Here is an 11420-nt window from a genome sequence, read left to right on the forward strand (position 1 = left end):
AATATCCCTAAAAGACATCCTGCATTCTGTCTTCACAGCCGATGAAATCAACCACATTGTACGCATGGATGAAAAAACCTGGGTCAGCTTTAGAGCACGCGTTAAAAGGTGCTTCACGAAGCTTCGAAGTACGTTTTTCTGAACTATCTCACATACTAGACTAGTGCTTGTTTTCATTACCAAATATTAGCGGAAACACTCGCGGCAAGAAAAAGGCTGCCGCTCAACAGGTATCATTGATCTATACCAAAGAAAATTAGCAATCAATACTATCTGCATACCTGTAACGTCTGCGCCGGAAGGAAATTCTCCCGTGGCCAGCGTTACACACGCGTCAAAAATCGGCAAGCGCCTTCGAGCGAATAGCCTGGTCCTCAAGATAAGGTCTACACGGCCGGTTACTACTCAGTTCATGGAAGAGAAAAGGACTCAAACAAAGCGCGCTTCGCGAAAGTCTAAAAATAATACAACGCTGAGAAAATTTGGGCAAGAATATTAAACACAAGATGCGGGTCGCATCAACGGTACTGAAAAAATGTCTGGTATGCATCCCACGTGACATCAAAGGCCGCGCCCTCACAAGAAGGCGCATTTGTGCTCCGGGTTCATGCGTGACCCCGCGGGGCAGCTGAAGGCCTTGGCGAACGGCTCGAAGTTGCGCATGGCTTCGGTGCATTCGGGCGACATGCGGCGGCGGTCGCTTCTCTCCCAGCAGGTCACGTGGCAGGCCGTGAGGAAGAAGATCTGCTCCGCGCTGTACTCCTCCAGGCCTCGAAGCCGCAGGTCCCGATCTTCGCTGCGGAAGCGGAGGTAGGCCGCGTGCGCGATCTTCAGCGCCGGAAGGAGAGGGAAGAGCGACGTAACGTTGCCACCGGAAGTGACGTCGGCCGAGCACCTTCCCAGCTCCCACAGGGCTCGCCCGGGTGAGCCGATGTTGTGGGTGCTCCCTTCGCTAGGGTTGACGGCGGACGAAGCCGGATTCCACGGTGTCTGGGTCATGTCTTCGCTGAGCAGAACCGTGAGCGCGTTGATGGTGCGCGCAAGCTGCGAGAGCCGATGAGGCGGGACAAATGAAATAAAATGTCCGGGTAGGGGAGGTTGTCACAAACACTATCGTAGCATCAAGCTTACCGCTGTCGCACTGAGAGATACATACATATCGTAGAAAATAAAAGGTTGCACCATTCTTGTACTGGCTATTCCTTCTTCGCGGACCACCATCAGAAAAAATGTACTGTTCCTTTCATTGCCTTATAACTGACAATCCTACGTTTTGGCGAGACTGAACAAGAAAAGACTTAACCGCATTAACCTAAGAACATTGGATACAGCTCATTTGCGCGATTCACTTCCAGTGCATCCACTACAGCCCTAGCAGTGGTCTTGCATGCAGAGATGCTGACTTCTGAGCCCGTTCGGATGCCGGTGCAAAGGCGAGCTGCAGGGATGGGGTCGAAAGCAAGCGGACATATATACAGCACAAGGGTCATCCTCCTGACCCAGGCTCAGCACCCGCGTCGTCATCGGTGGGGTCGACTTCCCCTGCTGGTTTTGTCAAACGGGTACAAGCCGTACAATTCATAGTCCGGCCTGGTGCTTGGGAAGGAAGCCTGCTCTTTCAAACCCTGACTGTTTGAAATCTGTGTTTAAAATATCCTAGTATACTTTGTGGCCACAGTGAACAAGAAAATGACTTAACCGCATTAACCTATGCACATTGGATACAGCTCAATCGCGCGATACAATTCCATTGCATCCACTACAGCCCTAGCAGTGGTGTTTGCACAGGTGCTGATATCTGAGCGCGTTCGGATGCCGTTGCAAAGGCGAGCTCAAGGAATGGGGTGGAAAGCACGCGGACAGACAGCACACGGGAGGACACTCGGTCGTCCTCCAGAACCTGGCTCGACAACCGCCTCGGTTTCGGTGGGGTCGACTTCCCCCTGCAACCAGTTCGAAACCCACCGGTTTTGTCAAATGCGTACAAGCCGTACAAGCCATAGTCCGGATTGGTGCTTGGGAAAGGAGCCTGCGCTTTGAAACCCCTTCCGTGTGGGCTTCAACAAGCGCGCCGAAAGAGTTCCACAATGGTCTTTAAAGCAAAAGGAGGATTTTGGTCCCTCGCGACGATCTCTTACACCGAATGTGAGCGATACGAAAAAAAGGCCTTTTTGCCAGCATTCACACCAGAAGAGCTGAACACCTGGCCGAGGGAAATATTGTGCCCATTAAGAGCCGATGGGTACTCTCCGCCGCTGGGGATCCAACCTAGCACCTCTTCAAACCGAGGGGGATGCTGTTCCACAAGGCTATCGCTTCGGCGGACCCCCGCTTCGAAGGCCTTGTGTTAGAGCACCGGTAGAGCAACAATGGGCTTTACCGGACACCCCTGTGTTCGCGATTCCTTCAGCTTACAGCTCCAACAAATCGCTGGCGTTAGTCAAGACCCCCCGTTTCCTCAGCGTAAATCTTGTAACCTTGAGCGCCTCCACTTACCTGCATGGCGTACAGGAGTCCGAAGCCCCCGTAGGCCATGGCATCCGTGCTTTCGTCGGCATAGTATGGCGCGGCGAGCGCTGCCACGGCGACGGAAATCACGTTCGTCACGGGGCTGTACGAAGCGAGGTGGGCGGACTGCAAGCGAAACAACCGCAGGCTCGCCTGGTACTCTTCACTGCCCAGCGACTTCTGCAGCTGCTCGCGACTCATGCGCCAGTGGCCGAAGAAGCTCTGCTCCATTTCGTAGTCGCGTCCGTACAGGAGTTCTAGGCTCCGGCTTGTCATGTACTTTTCCGGGGGCCATATCACGGTGCTGGTGTTCTGCAGCCGCGTGGCAACAGCACGGACCGCTTTGGTGTCCAGTGTGGACCAGGAGCCGACCTCCATTAGCGCCGTCTTGTGCAAGGTGCTCAAGAGGTCCGAAACGTCCAATCTGTGCACTTCGGGCATTACGCTGTCGTCGGGGCCCGAAAAAAGCACCGTGTACACGAGCGCAGCATTTATACCGCAAGCCATGGGATAGAAGTACTCGGACAGCGGATGTTTCATGAAGAGTTCTCTCACCGAGCTACTGGCGATAGGGGCAAGGAGCTGGATGAACCACCACGCCGTATGGAAGGTCACCTCCTGGGCTGAGTAAGAAGCGAAGATCACACGCATTGCATCCAGCAGGTTGCCATTTGTGGCGATGAGTGTGTCCTCTTCATTCAGGGGCGGTTTCGCGGTGAAGGCGGATTGCATGGCCTCCACCCATTCACGAGCTCGGAGCTTTGGCACCAGATGTGGTAACTGACGGATGACCAGAAAATGAGGCCTTGGGTGTGTGGCGCCGAAAAAGAGCGACAGATTTCCGAGGATAGAGCTCTGAATGTCACTGCTAGCCTTCGCGAATTCAACAAATGCAGGCAAGGCGGCTCTTTCTCCAAAGGTGCCGGATAAGACCAAGTCGACGACGGTTTTATAGAAGCCTTTGTACTTATTAACCTCGTTGTCTATTATTTTCGCAATGACTGGCATACCTGATGGGCTTATGGATACCGATCGCCGGTGGGCGGTGCCGTGCCATGGCTCTATGAACTCAACATAGAACCACAACGGCGTGGCCCACAGGACGGACAAGTTTACCAGAGCCCGCAAGGGTACAGAGTAATCGTCGGGGTCTCCAAGCCGAGCATCGGTGGTGTCCAGCAGCCAGGGGAACAATTCTTCGCTCATGAATTCAACGAGGGTTTTCGAGTCGTCGATGTCTGCAGCGGGGCCTCCCCGGCGAAGGCAGGCATCTATCATCACGTTCACTCTTTTGCTCAGGGGCCGACGTGGGTCCTCGCGAAGCTGTGCTCGTCCCAGCAGCCAGTACAACAAGCGAAAAAGTGGCACGGACACACTAGGCCTGGTGTCTTTGTGCAGCCAGCCTGAGCACACAAACTGGCCGAAATCTTCGCATGCAGATTCTTGCATCTGGTCTCGTTTTAAGCCCAGCGCCTGCGCGTGATCCAAGCAAGCTCGTGTGGTGCACACCGTGGGTACAACGCGGGGACTGGGCATTGTCCTTGCAATGTAGAAGACCACCGAAACAAAGATGGCTATGACGAAGAGGAGAAATACGATAGCTGCCGTCTTCGTCACCGGGTCAAGTTTTCGTCCAGCTAATCGGCGCGGTGATGATGAAAACGGCGACCTGAGGCTCATCTGCGGAAGAATGACATTCTGTAAATGAACTCCGTCCAGCCAGTAGTGAAGACATCTCAAGATCGCAAGACCTTCCTAAGAGCAAATTACATCTATCTACGATGCTATGAACTTTGAAAAGAATTATCTAAGTGGAGTGAGTAGTGACTGCAAGTTGATGTGCACAGCCGATAACGTTTGTTAATTTGCTTTGATATGAGTGATTATGATTTGATTACAGCAGCATCAAGGCAGGTAGGTGTATCGATAAAGCCGCTCCGCTGCTCTTTCCCTGTATTATTTGTCTTTAGCATCCTTCGATATCACGTTGGAATAAGTACTAGACTCTCCGAGTACATTTTTTACTGTTTACAAAGACTAGCTTACAATTTCACGTTCACAGAACTAATAAAAAAGCACAGGCTCAAGGTGTTGACTGAACGAATCGTAACTGTGGCAAGTTAGCATGGCTTGGTGTCAGTTAGTGATGGCCCTGATTCTGTTGAGTTAAGCCGAGGGGTTTTTGCAGCTGTACTCTCGGCTTGCCGGTCAACAGGAAGCTGCCAATCAGTGGAGATTGCGTCATAAAAAGTTACACTGTCAGGAATTCATCATTCCGCTGAGCGCCAGAAATGCCATACGCTTCCTTCGAGAAAAAAAAAACGGTAACACTGCAAAACATTGCTAACAGCAAAAATCGTGGCGCCCTCCCGCCTTTACATCGCATGTCGCAAATCCTATCATCTCAGGCCACACAATATTCCCAGTTCCCTTTCGTACATGTACCACCGCGCAAGATCGATAGGCAGCATCAGGGAAGGGCCAGCCTAAACAGTTTTAACCAGAGGAAAAAGACTTTTATGTTAACAAGCAACACGTTCAGTCACTTTTTGCATGCTAGAAGTTAAATTTTTTAGTTGGTTAAGGAAACTGACGAAGTTACATTCGCATTCATCTTCCGAATGCATTGTTTCCGTGAAGCATCCGACTGCCCAGTATTGTAGTAAAGCTGCTATCTGCGATGCTCTTGTGTCACCGTCGCACCAGCGGTTCTTCAGCCGTTGTAAAAAAATTCGCTGTGGCTTAGCTTGGGTAAGCCCGGTAATTGCGAAAGCAATATCCGTACCTACGCCACGGTTCAGCTGGTAGTGTAGCTGGTGGTGGTGTTTGTGGTTAGACTTGTGGCGATGCATCGGTTATAAAATCCAATCCAATCCAATCCAATCCAATCTAATCATATCTAATCTAATCTAATCCAATCCAATCCAATCTAGTCCAGTCAGGCCGCCGTTCCTGTGCACCGCCGTCGCACACGGACGGCGCGAGATGGTCGCCCAGCTCTTCGGCGTGTCGTCACACAGAGGTCATGCGAAAGGTCATTTCATGTGCACCACCGTCGCATCGCAAAGGCTTGAAAGTGAAAGTAGTATTGCTTTCGCAATAATATTGCTGGCAGCTTTTGGTCTGCCTACTAACACACCAGCACCGTAGAGAACAGCACGTTGAGCCTAGATGTTAACCTCAGGGCGTTTTTAACATACAAACCAAGCACGGCGGCTAACATCTGAAAAACCGGTCTCAGCATGTCTCCTGATCCCCACAACTGCAGAAACCACCGAAAGAATACCACGCAACTTGAAAACAGAGCATCCCCTCATAAGGAGGCAAATGTCTGAGTGCAATGCATAAAGAATAATACTCGCGTCTTATCGAGGAAAAAAAATACTGGAAAGAAGGCAACGAATCAGAGTAACTAACATTAAGACGACGACACTCCCTCGATAGAGCGCCCAACTCAATTCAGTGAGATTACGGCTTCCAGTGTCACTTTTTCTTTTTCTTCAGCTCGGCAAGGGTGCAGAGGTGGTATTGTTTGCAAAGAATGACAAGAGTTCTGTAACGATGACGAAACCTGGTCTCGTATTTAAATCAGCCGCATCACTTGTCTGAATCCTTTAAGCATTCTCATGCAAGCTATCAATATTCGAAGAGTTACGTACGTGATCCAATAACGTACTCAGTAAGACAGTCATCCCCTTAGCAATGGCGGATCTCAGTGGCCCATTACTCAACAATAGCCCTTCATCCGTATGATTATAGGCCCCATGATTCCGAAACCTGTGACCCTTTGCAAAGATTACGCAAAATCGCACGTCATTACGCGAACGGTCCTAGTCTGGATCCCCTGTGCAGTGCAATTCTGCGCACGGCTGGCTAGCCAGGGTTACTGGAGGCTCAGTGTTTTGCCGCACTGCACCCCGACAAAGCTGAGCTTCTCAAAACAATGTGACACTGCACAGAGAGCATTTCCCTGAAGGAAGCCGCCGCATACCATTTCCCGGAGTGCTTTGAGGGCTTCCATCTCTTCGGCAGATATCCGCCTGGTCAGCCTCTTGGGCGCTCCTAGGGAAAAGAGACGACGGCAGAAGGTGAGAACACGTTAAACAGGTGCTGCTGCCCAACGGACTCATTTTTTGTAACACTAAAATCATCTGCTCTTACGAATTCGTGAAGTGGCTGTTTTTTTTCTTAGCTGCAGAAACAACAGTGTACCCTCCGCGGTACACGTGATTCCAATGCTTGAAGATAGAGTACAAAAAATAAAACCTGGTCGACGCCTAACCTACCCTTAAGAGTGCCATGCGATAGCATCGAAGATCCCTCCCTTTCTTCTCTTTCCTTCCTTCTCCTTCTCTTTTTGCCGATGTTCTGCCTACAAGCGGAATTATTCGTTCTAATTTACCTTACTTTACTTGCCCCGTGTCGCCAACCCAATGGGTGAAGTGTCATGTGATCGCATTGTGCGCGATTGGTATTTAGTGTCACGTGAGGCTGTGAAGTGTGTGATGCAGTGCGAAGAGGGGGAGCGTTGCTCTCTTGTTAAGAAGTCAGCGAGCAGATCGCTCGTGTGTGAGTACCGGGGCGGCAGGGCCGCGCCAAAGACCGCCAAACCGGCAGGGAGAAAAGGGGCAATTTCGCGGCGCTTATCTGTACGGCCAGCATGCCGAATAAATATGTTGCTTAGGCGTTCTGCCTCTGCTTCGCTCGCCGCGGCTACAGCAATGGGCAGGTAGCCACCGGCAAATGTTGGCAAGCTGTGATGACGTCACATGGTCACGTGACCTCTCTACATCAATCGCACAGTCCGGGGTTGAGATTGTCATCTGCCACGGTGGGCAGGATTCCGATAACGTTACAATGTCGGGTGACTGATCTCGATCAGTAGGAGCGGCTTATTAGGGCTGGTAGCGATGACCTCACGTGGTCACGTTTAAACTCTCAAACTATAAGCGAATTTCGACGGGACCGATGGGGTTTTGGAGATACTGAACTGGAAGGTGATACACAGGGGATACTTAGCCAGAAGATGGAAGCGGCGTCCTTCGCGTACACCTTTATGAGCTCTTATATTTTGCACTACAAAGAATTGCCGGCGGTTAGGGCCTAACAGGCCGCCGCGGTGGCTCAGTGGTTATGGTACTCGGTGGTTGACCAGAAAGACGCGGGTTCGATCTCGGCCGCGGCGGTAGAATTTCGATGAAGGCAGAACTCTAGAGGCCCGTGCACTGTGCCATGTCAGCGCTCGTTAAAGAACCCCAGGTGGTCGAAGTTTCCGGAGCCCTCCGGAGCCCACGGTGTCCCTCATAGCCTGAGTCACTTAGGGACGTTAAACCCCATAAACCAAACAAACTTAGGGCCTAACAAAGGGCCCGAGTTGGTACAGAACCATTGCACAGCAGCCCATACGCATGGAAGAATGCTCGCCGCATTGAATCAGCAACCACGGGGGTAAGAAACTGAGATGCTTTTAAAGCTTTGCTTTAGACACTGCTCGGTGCTCTGAGCTTCAGGCCCAAAAGACACTGGTTAAGCGCGCCCGGGCAGCGGCCGACGCTACTAGGTTCCGGTACTAGAACCCCACGTAGTGTTTGTGAGGGCCGGCCCCTTAAGAGTCGGTCCAGTCATACCACCCTGTACAAATAAGTCTTTCATTATCATCATCATCGCATGCCGCATGCCTGGGTTGGATTCGCACCTACACCACAATGTTATTGTTTTTTTTATTAATTGACACCGCTTCAGGGTCATATCTGCGCCGTAACATGACCTTCAAAATTTGTACGTGAGAACTGGAGCTTTCTCTCCAAAAAGCAAACAAGGTCTCCCTAGCTCAGCGGTGAGTAAGCCTCCAGATACACTGTTCCCTATACCCCTGGGAAAGTTCACGGCTAAGCATATACCCAGCAGGTTATTGCTTCCGCAGCGCGGCTCAGAAGCCAGAATGACCAGGGATGGCCACTACGAGCGGTGACGACGCCGCCAATGTAGTCTTTGCGAAAAGTAACCGAGAAACAGGTTCTTGCTTCTCAAACGTATAACGGAGCATTTACAGCAGCCCTAAAGACCGAACGGTGCCATCAAGTAAGGACAAGGTCTCACCTTTTTTTTACACAGAATCAGAGCTTAAGGGCTGCCATGAGTGCTTCGCTTTGCGGCTATTAACAAACCACCTGTGCCGGGTTACTTTTGGTAAAGACTGTTCATAGTAGAACAACGGCACCGCGATAAAGCTGTCTCAACAGGAACACTTTAGTCGCATTTGTAACAACCAGTCACTTCGTTAGAGACGGCAGACGATTTTTCGCTTTACCGCCCCACAGGCAGAATCGTAAGGGCAACATATGATGTACGGTTATTCGCGTCGAACCACGTGGGGACTCTGACACCCTTATGAGCAGGCTCCGATGCGAGCAGGCGAAAACAGTGCGCATCGAGCAACTGGGCAAAACCTACCGAGCACAACTCACTTTTTATGCGTAGCATACTACTTTAGCTACCACTTCAGCCCTTCACCGTGGTTATGCGCCTCCAAATCACGTGATACATGACGTCACACCACGTGACACGATGACGTCACGACAGTGGAGATACGGGGTCCCACCTCACGCCGTCGCTGTGGTTGTGCGCCTCCAAATCACGTGATACATGACGTCACACCACGTGACACGATGACGTCACGACAGTGGAGATACGGGGGCCCACCTCGCGCCGTCGCTGTGGTTGTGCGCCTCCAAATCACGCGACGCGATGATGTCACACCACGTGACACGATGACGTCACGGCAGTGGAGAAACGGGGGCCCACCTCGCGCCGTCGCTGTGATTGTTCCAAATCACGTGATACATGACGGCACACCACGTGACACGATGACGTCACGATCACGTGATACATGACGGCACACCACGTGTCACGTGATACATGACGTCACACCACGTGACACGATGACGTCACGACAGTGGAGAAACGGGGGCCCACCTCGCGCCGTCGCTGTAGTTGTGCGCCTCCAAATTACGCGACACGATGATGCTTCGCATTCTCCAGGCTTAACCAAGTTAAGCCTCAGCCATTTTTTTGCTACCACACTTCCTTGTGTGGTAAAGCGCTATACGGAAAGTATCCCCGCATCAACCGGCCGCTGCGGCTCAGTGGGTTAGACGCTCGGCTCCATAGCCCGAGTTTCCGGGTTCGAACCAGGCCGCGGCGGTCGCATTTCGTTGGAGACGAAGCGCAAAGGCTCCCGTGTGCTGTGCGATGTCCGGAGCCCTTCACTGTGACACACCTTTTTCTCTTCCTTCTTTCACTCCCAGCTTCCTTCTTAACGGCGCGGTTGAGGTGTCGACCGACCAGTGAGAAACTTGCTGCGCCATTTCCTATTCTCCTTAGTTTTTTTTTAACAGTAATACTTACAAAGTTACCTATTCAATATTAGTTGACCAGCCTTCTCGCGAGCACATCTTAACTGTGTTCTTAAAAATTACACTGCTGACAATGCTATGGTGATAACAGCGGTATTCTAACTAGAGAAAGCCTATCTTTTAAACTTTCCGACAGTTATGAGTAAAACACCCTGTACAGTGGTTGCACAGCGACCAAAGCTTTGCGGACGAAAATTGATAAAGTACCTAAGATTAAAGGTGCCAAAGAGGGAGACAGGATCTCTCCACTAATATTAATAGCGTATTTACACGAGATATTAAGATAACTGAATTGGGAAGAGTTGGGGATAAAAGTTAATCGATAATATCTTAGTAATCCCTAATTTGCTGATGACATAGCTTGCCTAAATAACTCAGCGGAGCAACCGCAAACCGTGATCCAGGACCTAGACAAGCGAATCGTTAATGGGAAAAAACACAATGTAATGTAGTAATGTCAGACAGTCTGGAAAGGAAATAACACGAGACTGAAATAACTAGAAGAATAAAGACACGATGCTGTGAACTTGGCAGCTATTCTCAGATGATGAATGGCAGTTTACCACTATCCTCCAAGAGGAAAGTGAACACCTCTATCTTCAAGTGCTAACAAATGAGGCAGAAGCGTGAAGGCTAACGAAAAGGGTTGAAGATAAATTGAGGATAGCGCGGCCAGCTATTGAAAGGACAGTGATAGGTGCAACGTTAAGAGATCGGAAGGGGGCTGAGTGGGTGAAGGAATAAACGCGGTTTAAAGACATCCTAGTCGAAATCAACATGAAGACATGGGCTTGGGCAGAGCTTGTAATGCGAACCAAAGATAACTGCTGATCATTAATGGGAAGCGCATCAGGGTAAAGCGAGTCATGTGGGCGGATGAGATTGGGAAGCAACGAAGCTGAGGTGGCCGCAGCGGGCAGAAGACAAGGTTAATTGGAGGGATATGGGAGAGGCATTTGTCCTGGAGTGGATATAGGCTGATAATGATGGTGAGGATATATCGTGCCACATCGTACACAACAGCGCAACACTCACTGAGACCGCCTTGACCCGTCGGCGACCGTGCGCTGAGCTTCGAGGGATCCTGGAAAGATGCGGCGTTCTCGTCCGGCGCCAACGACGAACAGCCAATGGCCTCTGGCGACGACACTGCCACAGGGGAGGCGGCCATGTTGGAAATGGTCTGAGACGGGACGTCGGTGAGGTCCTCCTTGTTTGGACTAGCGCATGACAACGTGGACGGTACGTCACTGGTGGGTGGCCTGTCGAGGATGAAAGAAAGAGCAGATGTCTTCCGACCGAGCACTGTTCTAAAGGTGGAACGAGCAAAACAGACGCAGGACAAGAAAGAGAAGGCACACGCACCACACTGCTGGTTCCACACTTGCTCATTATGAATCAACTAGCCAAGCAATTTACTTATGGAACACTGTTCTCTTCGGGAATATGGAATTTTTATTTAGATTTTCCGGCCTGCTCAATATTTTTGTTGGCTTG

The 11420-nt window shown here is 50.9% G+C and overlaps 1 protein-coding gene across 1 annotated transcript; it reads right to left on the reverse strand.

Moving 5' to 3' along the window:
- Nucleotides 1-576: 576 nt before the first annotated feature.
- On the reverse strand, nt 577-11181 carry LOC149367222 (neprilysin-like). Its single transcript, XM_089573330.1, has 4 exons — nt 10959-11181; nt 6500-6570; nt 2497-3981; nt 577-1044 (listed from the first exon to the last, which is right to left on the reverse strand). Exons 1-4 carry the CDS (start codon nt 11092-11094, stop codon nt 577-579), a joined length of 2160 nt encoding a protein of 719 aa, XP_089429456.1. The 5' UTR covers nt 11095-11181.
- Nucleotides 11182-11420: the final 239 nt, after the last annotated feature.

Source organism: Amblyomma mixtum, chromosome 1 (assembly GCF_055824585.1).
Source record: "Amblyomma mixtum isolate Tamu chromosome 1, ASM5582458v1, whole genome shotgun sequence".
Taxonomy (NCBI): Eukaryota; Metazoa; Arthropoda; class Arachnida; order Ixodida; family Ixodidae; genus Amblyomma; species Amblyomma mixtum.